General features: G+C 37.7%; 1 protein-coding gene across 1 annotated transcript; it reads right to left on the bottom strand.

Annotated features, from left to right (window-relative positions):
• Nucleotides 1-5,331: 5,331 nt before the first annotated feature.
• Nucleotides 5,332-9,208, bottom strand: LOC134666717 (acyl-CoA Delta-9 desaturase-like). The gene is made up of 4 exons (XM_063523958.1): nt 8,986-9,208; nt 7,782-7,912; nt 6,705-6,910; nt 5,332-5,836 (listed from the first exon to the last, which is right to left on the bottom strand). The coding sequence occupies exons 1-4, from the start codon at nt 9,206-9,208 to the stop codon at nt 5,332-5,334; spliced, it is 1,065 nt and encodes a 354-aa protein (XP_063380028.1).
• Between the last annotated feature and the right edge of the window lie 6,693 nt (nt 9,209-15,901).

The following is a 15,901-nucleotide window of genomic DNA, read 5'->3' as shown; positions in this document are numbered from 1 at the left end:
TTAACAATAAGGTGGCGTCAAGATCATTTTGAACACCTGGCCCGCTTAACAACTTCTGCTGCTGACTGAACCTACAGTAAAAATGATAACAGGAACTTCTGAGAGTCCAAAGTCGTAGCCGTAATATACAGCATGTGGCCTATAACACCGGCGAAAAATTAAAACGTAGATTCTACTCCTCAAACTAGACTATGTTTGTTCAACGAATGTTAAAAATAACTTGTGGTTTGGATTTTAAAACACTTTAAAATTTATTCGAACACGCAATGTATTACGAAATTGGTTATGACTGTACGGTGACAAGACTGACAGGCAATGTCAATAAGACGGAATTTAAAGTACATTGAAACTATTATTTAGTTTGTTTGAGACAGGGACAACTTAAGACTAGGTACCTACATAATTTCAAAAAGTGGTTGAACAAAAGTTTTATAGTTTGAGGAGTAGAATCTACGTTTTAATTATTCGCCCGTGTTTAAGGCCACATGCTGTATTCATCAAGAGGTCAAAAATGGTATTATTATATCTCGGGGCACGGCCGTGACCTGCCAAGATGAGACAAAGGGCAAAAGGCAGTGCATATCTTATCTCGGCACGTTCCGTCGTATTTTCTTTATGTTATAATGCTAAACACCAATAAACCACAAAATGATTTGCCAAATTAGAACTCTCTAGATCTAAAGTCACTGGAAATATGGATACACAAACGTACAAACCCTGGAATCCTTGCCGCAGTATAAATAATAGTACCTACCACGTTTCGGGAAAAAGTGGATGTGACATACGGACGGACAGACAGACAGACATACATGACGAATCCATAAGGGTTCCGTGTTTTGCCATTTGGCTACGGAACCCTAAATATGCTTCCATAATAAAACCTCACCGTTTTCTTGAGGTAAGACTGGAAATTTAATATCATACCAGATTTCGCCAAGTTTGCGCTTGTCAAACAAAACACTTTAGCTTAGCCTCGTTTCTGCAACGTCGTTTGAACGTTGGATGACAGTTATTGCGGGGGTCGCATTTCATCTGTATTTCATCTATACCCCTAGTGTAAATTTGGGACGTACGCGTATGCGGTAGGTGTCATTATTGTATATGGGATTTTGAGTTTCCAAAACGTCCCGCTCGAGCGCTGTTCAAAATCCCATATAAAAGTAGACGTAACGCGAACGCTCGTCACGCTTCGAATTAAATTTATACAAGGGGTTCTGACGTTGCACAAAAACGGTTAAAGTGAAATTTAGTTTGACAAGCGTAAACTTCGACAACATTCCTTCCAGCAATTTCACTCGAAATCTGCTGGAATCGCAATTTTCTCAACAATGTTTAGCTGTTTTAGCTTCAATACGCTTCTCGCTCGTGCGAGGTGACGAGTGTTTTCTAAGAGATTGCACTTTTGTTTAAAAGCTTACAAGTGCTTTTATTTAAAGGTTTGTAATTTAATAATGCTTGCTTTTTATTTTAAAGGTGTCTATTATCAATGATAATACTTTTAATTTAATAATATTATAGATAACGAAATTTGCAACGTATTTATAATATGCAATAGTATTTAATAAAAAATACAGACGTATACAAGCTCTACTATTTACTGACAAAATATTCGTTTAGTGGTTAAAAATAATCATTGCAATGGCGGTGTCGATTGAGTCGCTTAATTTTAAACTCGGGTAAATCCATCTGTCAGATTATGCGTTTTGGTATTAATAAAAGATAATAGGGGAGGATAGAGGGTCAAATGGATTTACTCGAGTTTGAAATTAAGCGACGCAATTTAGAACATACCACCAAGAGAGAAAGAGCTTTAACGACTTCTATCTATGCGGAAAAGTCGCAGGTAGAGTCTAAATCGCATAAATTTGAACAGGTTCAGACACTTACAATAAGAACTCCCAGATAAGGAGCAAACCTAACTTAGCTTCAAGTTAGTTCGTAAGTTACGCCTGCTTGGAATCGCATAGCAAATTATACCTTGCGTGATTCAGGACTATTCGAGCGAATAAGGCACTTGACTCACGGGTGTAAAGGGGCCCACTGATTACCAGTCCGCCGGACGATATAGGCCTGTCAATTAAACGCTAATATGACAGCTCCGAGGGAACTGACAGGCTGATGTCGTCCGGCGAACTGGTAATCAGTGGGCCCCTTAAGAATCAATACTATAGGGGCCCACAGATTAACAGTTCGCCGGACGATATCAGGAATTCGCAATTGTCACCTATTGCGATTAACTGACAGGCTGATATCGTCCGGCGAACTACCGGCCTAGCCAAGGTGACAATCACTATCACTACGACAACGAAACGCTGTATCTCTCTATCACACTTCCATATTAACTCGACTCGACAGTGACAGTTGCGTTTCGATTGCTACAGTGCGTAAGCAATTGGCATGTTAGCTACGCGGCCTGGTAATCTGTGGGCCCCTTAATAATAATTCAATGGGTGGCAGGGTTCGCGACTCTAACGATACCGCTGCTTTCCTTGAAGACCATGCCTTATGCTCAATGCACATTCATTCAAAGTTGGCATTCTGTGCATGTCGTCTTACCTGTCTACAACTTAGGCGAGTTAGGAGATAAACTAAACTAGAATAAACTACCTTAGGTAAACCTTTTAAACCAAGCTTAGGTGTAATTATGTGAACTACCCGTTCGGATTCAGTGTAGGTATAGTGCGATATAAAATAGTAGATATTAAATAAAATGAAACTAAAAAATTCCATACAAAATTGTTGCCATGTGTTGCCATGACCATGTTTAAAAATTTTACGTAAAATATGTGACAGTTACGTAGAAAGTGGCGCCCTCAATAATTTTCTACAATTTCTTGTCGGACTATATACCAGCATTACTTCCGCAGTAATGCAGCACGACATTACTGCCGACTGCATTACTGTCGCAAATGTCAGAACGATTTCGACGTATGCGTTCGTTTACAGTGTACGGACGTCATTGGGTTGGGGCATAATTATCGTTGACATGTGTAAATTCTAATATTAAGTCTCTGTGGTACGGTACAGGGTTATGTTTTTAAAAAGGTGACAATCGGTATCGCTTCGACAACGAAAAGCTTTGTCTCTCTGTCACTCTTCCATATTAGTGCGACAGTGTCAGTTGCGTTTCGATCGCTACGGAGCGTAAGCGATTGGCATCTTGGCTACGCGGCTTGCTAGCAAACAGTATTATCCACCGCGACCTGTGTCAACATCGCCGAGGCTCTATTCCACATTTAAAATTAGTCATTGGAGATATTGCCAACATTTTTGTTCGCCTATCTGTGAGGTTGGTGTACCTAATATACCTACCTAAGCCCTAAATAATAGTCTTACATAAAAACAATTTATTGCTACAAAGAAAAAAAGGTTTTTGAAGCAAGGAATATTATTTGTTACGAAATCTTTTTCAAATTTCGTACTAAGAAATCTCGAAAATGTTTTGGATCAAGATACCTATATGTGCTTATTTCCAAAAAAATGTTTTTTGTCTGTATAATATTAAATTTAATGTGGCGATTGATCTGAATTCCTGCTATTAATTTTGTATTAATCTTGATCAAATTAAAACAAGTGGTGTGTAGGTACAGTCCATAGTTTTAATTTATGACCCAATTTCTACCTTGTCATAGTACAATCTAAATAGTATGAGGTATCGACTGTCATATTGATTGTCACTGTGACAAGGTACGAAATGGGTCATAAATTAATACTTTTGATCATACAACTTGTAACTTATACTAGTATCTAAAAATAGTTTATATACCTAAATTAAGTAAAATAGCCTAAAAACAGTGTGTATTTCTGCCAACAAACTGTAATTTGTTAAATATTTAATAATAATTGACTGACTATATGCCTCAGAAACGTGGTGCAACTATAAATCAGACATGAAAAAACTGGACACCTTCCACCTACGTTGTCTGCGCTCAATTCTACGTATAAAGTGGCAAGACAAGGTACCGAACACGGAAGTTTTACGTCGCGTCGAGATGCCTGGTATTGAAGCACTGATCATGAATCATCAGCTAAGGTGGTGTGGCCATGTCGTGCGTATGGAGAATGAGAGACTGCCCAAAGCAATTTTCTACTCGGAGCTCTCTTGTGGAAAGCGGAAGCAGGGGGGTCAATACCTGCGACATAAAGACGTTCTCAAACGCCACCTCGTCGCTTGCGGGATACCGACTGACTGCTTGGAAGGCATTGCATTACAAAGATCGGAATGGCGTTCTAGTGTTCATAAGAAAGTAGCTCAATTTGAGCAGCAGCGTCTGGAAGACCTAGATGCTAAGCGTCATATCCGCAAGACGCGACCTAAGCCCTCCTACACATGCACCCGCAACTCGACTGGACAACTCCATTGCGCATCGTGTGACCGCATCTTCAAGACAAAGTTTGGTTTTGCGAGCCACATAAGGGCATTTCATAATCCGGATAAGAATTGTTGATGGAGTCGCCATTGCCGGATACGGCAGGGAAGATGACAGTATATATAAACTAGGTACAAAAATACTCAAGTAAATGACATTCGAAGAGAAGGCTAACAAAAAAAAAAACATTTATTCACGGAACAGCATATTTTTACATAATAGTTACAACCTCCGCCAACAGTTTGTTGGCAGAAATAGGCTCGCCTCTCCTTACACACTGTTTTTAGGCTATTTTACTTAATTTAGGTATTTAAACTATTTTTAGATACTAGTATAAGTTACAAATATAATTATGTTCAATATAACATGACATTCTTTAACTTAAGTTTATCCTAGCTTCATATTATTTCAACATGAGTTTTTTAGGGTTCCGTACCCAAAGGGTAAAACGGGACCATATTACTAAGACTTCGCTGTCCGTCCGTCCGTCTGTCACCAGGCTGTATCTCACGAACCGTGATAGTTAGACAGTTGAAATTTTCACAGATGATGTATTTCTGTTGCCGCTATAACAACAAATACAGGCCCAGGTACTTGTAACTGCCCAACCACCTCGACTCCTTCACAGTGACAAGAGGAAAGGACACCGCTATGCAGACAGTCATAGTCATGGCCTATAATCTTTGGTGCTCCTGTTATACACTTATTGTAGGGAGAGTAAAAATGTGTATACATTTTGTTTTCGCAATATTAATTATAATACCATTGTCATGCGCCCACTAATTAATAATTAATGATTTTTATTCACAAAGACGGGACTTAATCGTGTAAAATTTTTTTTTTATTTATTGACGGGACTTAATCGCCTAAAATTCATTTTTTATGAATTTTACGTGATTAAGTCCCGTCGATTTGTATAATACTTAATTAGTAAAAACCGTGAAAGTTTAAATCAGTATAATTAATCATCTTTAGGGTATATTCTTACAGCTGCTGCGACCTCTTCTTTAGTCTGGTCTTTGTCGCCCCATCCCCATATTTGGTGCGATCCATCTCCAGTACGCATAACACGCTTCTGAATGATGTCATCGGAGATAGTCTTCAGGTCATAAGCCCAACCGATCCTCGCAAAGAAATCTATGAACGCCGTAGTCAACATAAACGTGCTTCCTCCAAGTTCCGACGTCTTGTAATCCCAAGGAAAAGCGTGATGGTAGTTATGGTAGTTTTCTCCAAATATTAAAGGAGTGAGTAAATACATTTCTGTAGCCACCATATTCTTGTCGTAAGGCTTGTACCCCCATTTGTGGAGAGCGGAGTTAACTAAAGCCGTTGCGTTGTATGCGCAGACGTGGTGGAACAACACGGTCACAAAGAAGGCGTTTGTCCAGGTCTCGTTCCAGAAGTAGACCGGGGTAATAGTGGGAAGGATGACGCATATAATCGTGACTAGGATTGCGTAGTATCTGCAACAATTTGGAGACTTATTAAAGTCACAGAGTTGAAACTTGAAAGAATACATTGTATTTTTATATTAAGGCTACTCATTAGGGTATTTAGGGTTCCGTAGCCATATGGCAAGAACAATACACTCTTTTTTTGGGCAGTCGTGTAAAAAACGGAACCCTTATGGATTCGTTATGTATGTCACAGCCACTTTTTTCCGAAACTATAAGAACTATACTGTTGAAACTTGGTAAGTAGATGTATTCTGTGAACCGCATTAAGATTCTCATACAAAAATAGAAAAAAAAATTTTGTGTGTTCCCCATACTTAGAACTGAAACTCAAAAAATTTTTTTCATCAAACCCCATACGTGTGGGTTATCTATGGATAGGTCTTCAAAAATGATATTGAGGTTTCTAATATATTTTTTTCTAAACTGAATAGTTTGCGCGAGAGACACTTCCAAAATGGTAATGTGTGTGTCCCACCCCCTGTAACTTCTAAAATAAGAGAATGATAAAACTAAAAAAAATATATGATGTACATTACCATGCCAACTTCCACCGAAAATTGGTTTGAACGAGATCGACTTGCACTTGGCCGCTTTTCTAGTTACACGAGTTAGTTTTAACGTTGCAGGATATACTATATACTCGTATATTTAACCATCGTCAACTAGCTTCTACATGTAGGTACCTGAAAAAAGTTCTTGTTACTTACGTAGGTACTTAATTTCACTGGAACTGCATTATGACGTCGCTAAGATCCAGTCCCATGCTCTTGCGTTCGAACTCGGTGTATTTTTCCGCTATATGATAGTAGCCGTTTTACGAGAATATAAAATTCAATCTCAGCGTGAGAAAGCCGTTATTGCTATTGCTACTCACTTTCGCTGGAAGTGCAGTATTTGGTTAGACTCAACGTCTCTCAGGTCCATCCCCTTGCTCTTGCGTTCGAACTCCGGGTGCTTGTCCATCATCAGCCACCCAACGTGGGAGAAGAACAACCCTCGTGTGGCGTTGTGCGGGTCGGCGTCCGTGTCCACGTACTTGTGGTGCATGCGGTGGTCGCGCACCCAGTTTATCACCGAGTACTAATTATAAAAAGCCAAAATGAGGGAAAATAAATATTATTTACAACCTAAATCTGGACATTCTCTTTAGCGTTGCTTGGAAGTCGAAGGTGGGAAGTTTGCGAGAAAGGGAAAGATTAAAAGATGTGGAGTTGGTGGGTGTGGGGTTCCAGTAAGAGGTCATGCAGACCGAATGAGCAACGAGTGAAAAGGTTTCGGAATCGGGTAGAGTAGACATCGGTTTTTATTAAACGATTTGGAATTTTCAGACAAAGAAACATGTTAGGTCACCTAATATACGATATAACGATGACTTATAAAAAAACTACATTGTTAAAGGAAAAGTTGAAGGAAAGCCTTAATGTTAAAAATGTTAAGTAGGGTAAACGTACTAGTGCTCGACATGCTAATGCCCAATAGATGACACCTTGCTGTCACGTCTATTGCCAATGACTTAAGTTTCAAGATGACATGTACTGGGACCGCGTCCAGCACCAGTACGTTTGCCTTACCTAAATTTATGTATCAGGAGCTCAAAATAATAGCTGAAAATTGGGATGAATAGCGTCTATTACTTCTGTGGAAAGAGCTTGTTCTCACGGAAGACAAAAAAGAAGACAGACCTCCTCCAATTGATGAGGATTTTGAATCTTCTCGAGGCAGAGGTGTAAGATTGGAGCCGGTGTAGCTTTATTTGACATTCATAAGCGCATTGTACTTGCTATGCCTACTTGAATAATCAATTTCTTTATCTTTAAAAAGGTTTGATCATGGAATGCTAAAATCGGGATAAAATCGCGTGTAAAATAAAAACTACCAACAGCATTTTGAATGTGACAAAGAGCTAAGTTGAGTTCAACAACTTAGTTCCTAGTTTACTGGTGAATCTTACCTGGAGAGCACTAGTTTGAAAGATCATAAGGATGAGTTGGAGAGGCCATTTAGCCTTGTAGGCCCTGTGGCACCAGAGCCTGTGGGCTCCCGCTGCTATGCCCAGTATTGACGTCACATACAAAAAGATGGCTGTGGAAAGAAAATAAATACGAGTAAATAATAAATACCTATACACATAGTAAGCGATTAGTTAAGCGGTGGTGGCCGAGTGAGCCGAAGCTATTGTAGAGAATATGGACAGAGTACAGTTACTGGTCTATGGTTTAAGTTTAGATGGAAATGAACACTGGGCTATAATATTGCAAAGAAGTCCGGACACCTGCCATATTATTATTATTATTTAGTATACTATATATATATATATGTCGCAGTCAAAAGTGTAAACTGGTCAAATAGTAATTGTGACTGTTACTATCAGTCAAAAGTACTCGCACTTGTATGTAGGTAAGGGTTATTTTTTTTTTGCTACGCCCAAAAAACGAAACTGTTCCCAGAGATAGGTAGGTTAGGGTTATATATTTTTGCTACGCCCTAAAAACGAAACTGCTCCCAGAAATAGGTATGATTTTCAGGTAAAACTACTTTTGACCAACATGCTCAGTCAAAAGCAGTTTTGCCTGTTTTTGTCGGTTAAAAGTTCTTTTGACCAATTCACACTTTTGACTGCAACATATACACCGTGTTTTTATTGATTTCCGTTAATTTCAGGGGTGCATTCCTGAGCTTAAATAAAGTAACTCACCGATCGAAAGTAAGACACCGATGTTCTAATTAACTCCATTTCGGAGATAATCGATCAATAATTTATTTTTTTCCTTTATAGGCAAAACTATACACCTTAACAAAACTAGGCCTTATGGCCTCTACAAGCGTGTACACTTGCCTTAGGGTCGGTTTACATATTAATTAGAATGAGTTCATACATTTGCTACTAAACTTAAGTACAATCTCGGTCCATCGATGTTCGAAATGACATTGATATGTCAAGATTTCAATTGTTTGGTTGGGTTAAATATAATGCCGGTGTTACAACAACGCTATATGCTACATTTAATTACTTTTTAAACTTAATTTTTTTTTTCCAAAAAAGCAAAAAACAAATTTTTTTTTGAACATTAACTATGCCATTTAGTTCTCTTAAACATACCCCGAAGTTAACGGAATTCAATAAAAACACGGTGTATATTATATTCAAATCTTACTGAAAATATTTGTTTGCCATTTCGCCGACACCAGGGACAGGTAGCCTCCATACAGCCCGGCTGTGTACAGCAGTGCGCCGTAGAAGAGCATATGCCTGACGTATCGGTTGTCCCACTTGGCGTCTCCGGCTTGCTGGACCGGCATCTTCGCCAGGGCCGCATCCTCCGTCTCCACGTCATGCTCGAACAGCACACCATTCGCGTCCGTCTCTTGAGGACCCATTTTATCTGCAAGTCGTTGTTTAAAATAATTTATAACAAAAAACTGTAGTGGCATTATTCATAATTTTGTGATTTTCATCAGATGTTGGACATTGCAATCTTTATTCTCAGATTCTTCATTATCAAAACACGATACCGAATATGCCCTTAAATGGATCCCCACTATTTTTGTTGTACAGGGGTACAACTGAAAAGAAATGAAAATTACGTAAATATGTTTCGTATTTTTTTCTATACTTCAAGGTCTTGTTGGTTTCCGTGATACAAAAATCCAAATTTTGTTTTAGCCCCCTAACGGTTAATACGCTACATCAATTTAATTATTATTATTTAATTATTATTATTTAATTATTATTATTTAATTATTTAAGTACTGCGGAATGGAGTATCGAGACAAACCATTCTGGTTTAACGATGCTCTTGGATCAAAATATTATGTAATTGTGATTTATCTCTAATTATAAATAAAAATAATAAATCAACGTCCTCGTTATTATTACACTCACTATGGGCAGTCACGGAAATCTGAAGTATACAACTTTATTTTTCGGCTTATATTCTACTAGGCCTACGCTACATTGTAAGCATAAGGACTACTCACACATAGATATGAGTAGTGTAGGTACTGCGATTTTGCACTCTGAGGGCCACCGCGAACCACGTTCGACATGTTGCCTCTCTGTTGCACTTGTAAATTCGTAGGTAAGTGTGACAGTGGTCGAACGTAGTTCGCGGTGGGCCCTTTGGTTGATACATACACGCGCTAAACTTCTGAGAGTCGAAAGTCCGACTCTAAATAATTCTGCATACCTAATATACATGAATACGTCATGTATATTACCCCGCACGGCCGTGACCCGCCAAGGTGACGCAAGATGCAAAAGGGAGTGTAGGTATGCACAGAAAAAAAATAGTTTTCCAGCCAAGTAAATAGTCTTGTGTCAATATGTTTTGTGTTTCCTATATAAGGAAACAATATATTCTTGCGTCAAGATGTAAAATGTTTCTACGTTTATTATTTAAGCTAAAAAAATCAATACTTTATCCGAATTATAAAAAAAATATTTTTAAAAGCTCAGTATTCTCACCAAGAGCGTATAAGTGTCTTAGTGCTACTTAAAGAACTTGACGCAAGAATATATTGTGGACGTGGCAAGAAAATTTGTTTCTTGGTTTCTTGGCACAAGTTCTTTAAGTATTGCCCTGAGACACTTAAGATTCAATTCAGAAAATACTATGATTTGACTCAAGTTACCGGTTTCATACGCTAAGAAATTTCGGCTCTTGGTGTGAAAATTTACATTAAGTAAGTAGTATACACTTTTTTAAACCAATGCGTTTTCTTGTTTCAATTGGAATTGCATTTCTCCATGAAAACAAGAAAACGCATTGGTTTAAAAAAGTGTATACTACTTACTTAATGTAAATTTTCACACCAAGAGCCGAAATTTCTTAGCGTATGAAACCGGTAACTTGAGTCAAATCATAGTATTTTCTGAATTGAATCTTAAGTGTCTCAGGGCAATACTTAATGAACTTGTGCCAAGAAACTTTGTTTATATTTCTCCATAAAAACAAGAAAAAGCATTGGTTCAAGAGTACGTTGCTCAATGTAAAATATGATATTATTTGCATGCGACCCTGAAAAGACACAAAACTACAGTATACAAACGTGGAAAAAAGAAAAAGAAAGCCAAATGTGATTCCGAATCCAGAAGTCAATTCTGTGTACGCTAGGAGACAATACGTGTTTCAGTTTGCAAAACTATATAGGTATAATGGCTCTTGGTTCTTGTATTAAAACTCAAAAGTCTCAAACCAAAGTTCTGGTGCTTCTTCGTTAACACTTCAATGCGAAGCTGCACTCTGATAACTTTTTCGCTGTGCGGTACAAGTCAATTACAGCCTGTATGAAGGGATTTATATTTTACCTAAAATATCTTTACTAAATATATTATACTTATTAAATGTAATTGCTCAGTAAAATTGTGCAATATGTTTTAACTGTTTCGCTGTTGGGACCGATTACCTTAGTCTTAGAAGAAAATTTTACTTTTATGCTCTAGAGCATAAAATGCGATTTTATGTCGTCTACGCACGACATAAAGGTGCACTTTTTGAGCATGAGAAGTGAAAAAATAATTTTTAATACAGTTGCTAAAAAAGTGCTACTTTACGTAGCTGTTTAGCGTGCGGAAAGTTGGTTATCTCGAACTAGTGCTTTTTACTTTTCCAATTTTTTTAAATTTATACTTGTTCCAATTCACGACTACTTATTGATGAGTGTTAATATTAGTTTCCTTTAAACGTCGTAATCAGCATAAAAACCTACCGTTAATGTAAGAATACGAAAAATATTACATATTTCATATTTAATTACTTACCTCTTCATCATTATAACACGTTTATTTTTTAATATTCAATATTGAAAATTCCGTTCTTAATAAGTTGACTGAATGGAACGGAATAGCTGCCAAACGCCCATAGATATAATATACTTAAAGACGACGTCTAACCGAGCTGTCACTGTTACCACTTTTGTTTAGTGTACGATTAACAATGTTTTTCTTATTTTTTCGCAACTGTATTAAAAAACGTCGTTCGATACACGTGCGGAAATGTCATTCTTGCCTGCGGCTCATGGCAAGATATCTCGGTACTCGTGAAGTAATGACATACCTTCCGCACTAGCATCGAAATGTACTATTTCAATACATACCAAGTTTGGGCTCCTCCAATACGAAACCGTTGAATAATTTTTTGTAATATACCTCAACTAATACCAAGTATTTTTTTGTTGTAACTTGCCAAAAAAGAGTTTTGCTAACTGTACTGTAAAATTGCGATAAGTTGTTTTGCCATATATTTTTTTGGGAAATGATGATTAATATATGATAATTAATGATAATTTGGGTAAAATAGTTTGGCATGTGATACTTTGGGAAACGTTTTTGACCCATTCGTTAGTAAACCATTAACATACAATAACTACATAATATAACAAACACGTAAGTAAGTAGGTAAATTTTTCCCCGTGAATTTCATGAATATTAATAGGGTTTATTGAACTGAGGCCAATTCGACCGTACACTTGACATCAAAGCGAATATCTGAATGATGTCGGTTAGCTATCACTCGCCCGTGCGTCTTGCTTGCGCTAATACAGGTACGCCAGAGCAAAGTGATCGCGGGAATGATGACTAACTGACATTATTCAGATATCGAGTGTACGTTCGAATTGGTCCGTACGCACGTACGGAAGTACGCTGCGAAAGTTAAAATTTGCAAAGTATCCGGACACCAAGAGGTTAAATACGTAGGTTTGTTTTTAAATGAGCATTTTTGCTGATATACATATATGTACTAGGTTGTTGCCCGCGCCTTCGTACGCGTGCCCTTGTATGTCGGTGGTTATTAGGGCGAGCGAAGCGAGCCCTATCACTATTCGACAAACTATGCATTCTTGTGTTACACTTTACGGAAAAACTATCGCACTGATAGGTTTGAAATTTAACATAGTAATTGAAATTCATGTCTAGATGTGTTATCAAACATAAAAATATCAGTTTATAAACCTAAAAAAATAAAATAAAGGAATAACACTTTGTAATACTACTAGCGCCATCTGTTACAATAATTATGAATTAAAATTCGTGCTAATGTACTATGTGCTAACAACGATGAATACAAGAAAGGGTTAAAATTTTGGATTCTGAACCATCTCGATTCTCTCGGTTTGATTCCCAATTTAGCAATTAAGTTTCTCACCGCCAGTTGTCTGTCTATGGCGACAATTTTACATTTATATACACGCAATTGAAAAATTAAATTACATTTTTTTTTTCCTAGCCTATTTCAGTGTCCCACTGCTGGGCAAAGGCCTCTCCCCTTAATTTCCACGACTCCCGATTTGGTGCTTCCTCCGGCCAGTTGTTCAGGAAGCTGTCCAGGTCATCTCGCCATCTCCGTTTGGGCCTGCCGCGGCCACGTCCCTCTACCGGCATCCACTTGGTGGCTAAGCTAGATCATTAAATTTACCATTTAAATTTCAATTTATTTATTTACTTAATAAATATAACAATGATATTATTTTTGTTAGTACATAGTTAAAAATAATGTTAGTACTTAAAAGCTAAATTTGACACACATGATCTGCAATCATCTTTAGGATGCTGTTTGGGCTGTCCCTTCTAGCACCATTGACCATTGATTGACATTGTCGTGGTTACATTTTTTACGTTTTACAAATTGCATATTTTATTACACTTAGGTATGTAAATTTTATAAGTTTTATTACGTTACAATACGTAAGTAAAGGTACCACTTGTCTTATTTCACAGGCGTGGAGATTTTCTAGAAGATAGCTGAGTTTTAAGGCTAAAACTAGTAAATTAGTTGCGTTATTCAGAAACTTCCGTCACTTTTATCCATTAATTACATCACACGTTCAGGGGGAGGGAGGGGGTCAAGAAAATGTGACATATTGTGACATGGGGGAGGGGGGAGACACAAACTTTGTGACGTCACTTTAACTTCATCAGTAACCGAAAATTTATTAAAATTATTTTAATCGCTGTACATTTAAATAAAAAGTTTTTAAAACGATAATCGTTTTTATTCGTTTAATTATCTTTCCTAAGCAGTTTTAGGTTATAAATTTACTAATATTTATATCGTCAAAAATATTTTGATAAAATATTAATAATACTTAGGTACTTACTTAATTCGATTTGGCGATTTCGTAGAAAAAATGTGACGTCACACTAGGGGGAAGGGGTTTGCCAAATGTGACCAAGTGTGACAAGGGGGGGGAGGGGTCAAAAAACCTAGAAATTCGTGTGACGTAATTAATGGATGACCCCTAGGTATCTAAAGAACAAATATTTATCCATCCTATTGGCCATTTAAGTACCATATTTCTGTTTGTTAGAAAGTGACAAAATTTAATGGAGGTCCGTAAGATGTTGCTAAGTTTTATGAATAAGGGGTTAGTCTTTTACATAATACAAATCAGTTCCATGCAAACAAGCCATCAGCTAATCCGTAACTTACCATCATGAGCCACCGCCTTAGTTAAACGGCAGCACCTGTATCATGGTCGCATTTTTATCACATGTCATACGTCACTTTCGCACTTACACACTTGTTAGAACGTGACAGGCATGGTGACAAATGATAAAGAGCCGACCATCTTAGCCCTACAGGCCCATACAAAAATCCCCGACCCCACCATGCAACCCGGAAAAAACATATAACTGCGAAACATGCCAAACCCGTGTTTACAAAGCATTAATACGGAACACGTATAGCAGCTCAAACCTAAACGCTCCCAGATCCATACTTGAATGTTTGCTCTGCCCGATGTGTTATTGACACAGGGGAATAATCCTGGGGTCGTATTCGACATGGAAATATGTTGCTGGGCCATTTTATTTCAAGTTTGTGGCGATACAAAATTTATAACAGGAATTGTGAGATAGTCGCCACATTATGGTACAGTCCGCTGCAGAGATAACTGACCCCCCTGCAAACAAGTTTCTATCTCATCTCTGCAGCTGACTTTACATTGAACATAATATTATTATGATTTAATATAGGTAAGCAATACCTACTATCATGTAAGACGACACTTATTTTTATTAAACCAAAACCTCACCGAAAAGCGAACGAAAAAATTGGGAAAGAGGTAATTACTTACTTATAAGAAATTATTACATTAACTAAGTCTTGCAATAAGCTCAACAGGCCTTGTGACATTGCCTTTCGGGTAGTACGTACGCACGTACAATTATACGTACGCACCTGACACGTGGCCCATTCCATAGTGCGATTTTAAGCCTATAAGTATTATCTCTCTTCGGCGTTCGCTTTTAAAACACTCGCGGTAGTTGTGGGTTTAGGTCAACCATCGCATGGCCATCTCGTTGGTTCAGCGCTAGGCCATCGTGTAGAGGAGCCATAAAACCATCACCTTCATAGGCAGGGTCACTACTAGGCCAAACGGGTCGTTGAAATCAGGCAATTGATATCTCCAATAACTGCCCAATTTGAAATGTGGAATAGAGCCTCGGCAATGTTGACACAGGTCGCGGTGGATTATACTGTTTGCTACAATATTGGAATCGTAAAGTGCCAAGTTTGTCGTCGGATACGCACAAGATTGCGACATTCTGGGCCTACTGCTAATTAGAAAATGTTTTTGGTACAGTGTTTAATCTGTCAGACAAAATGTAACAAAAAAAGCGGCCAAGTGCGAGTCGGACTCGCCCATGAAGTTCCGTAGCAGCAAGTAACATAATAAAATTGCTGTTTGCGATTTATGACGAAAAAAATACTACAAAACTACTTACTAAACCAAGAAACTACTACCTAACTACTTACTAAAAAACTACTTACTAATTATGTACTAGATCTCGTTCAAACCAATTTTCGGTGGAAGTTTGCATGGTAACTAATACATCATTTTTTATAATTTTATCATTCTCTTATTTTAGAAGTAACAGGGGGGGGGGGGGACACACACACACACACATTTTACCACTTTGGAGGTGACTCTCGCGCAAACCATTCAGTTTAGAAAAATAATGTTTTCTTTTTCTATTCTTGTGTGAAAATCTCAATGCGGTTCACAGAATACATCTAGGTACATGTACTTACCAAGTTTCAACAGTATAGTTCTTATATTTTCGGGGAA

The sequence above is a fragment of the Cydia fagiglandana genome, chromosome 8, assembly GCF_963556715.1.
Source record: "Cydia fagiglandana chromosome 8, ilCydFagi1.1, whole genome shotgun sequence".
In the NCBI taxonomy this organism is placed as follows: domain Eukaryota; kingdom Metazoa; phylum Arthropoda; class Insecta; order Lepidoptera; family Tortricidae; genus Cydia; species Cydia fagiglandana.
This window is presented reverse-complemented; position numbering and strand designations above follow the sequence as displayed.

What these genes read in the sequence shown, in the direction of transcription:
- LOC134666717 (XM_063523958.1), bottom strand. Translation starts at nt 9,208, where the DNA reads ATGGGTCCTCAAGAGACGGACGCGAATGGTGTGCTGTTCGAGCATGAC. An exon ending in ATGGCAAACAAATATTTTCA is followed by an intron (nt 7,913 to 8,985) that starts GTAAGATTTGAA and finishes TTCTTTCCACAG; the next exon opens with CCATCTTTTTGTATGTGACG. An exon ending in ATACTGCACTTCCAGCGAAA is followed by an intron (nt 5,837 to 6,704) that starts GTGAGTAGCAAT and finishes AAATTGTTGCAG; the next exon opens with ATACTACGCAATCCTAGTCA.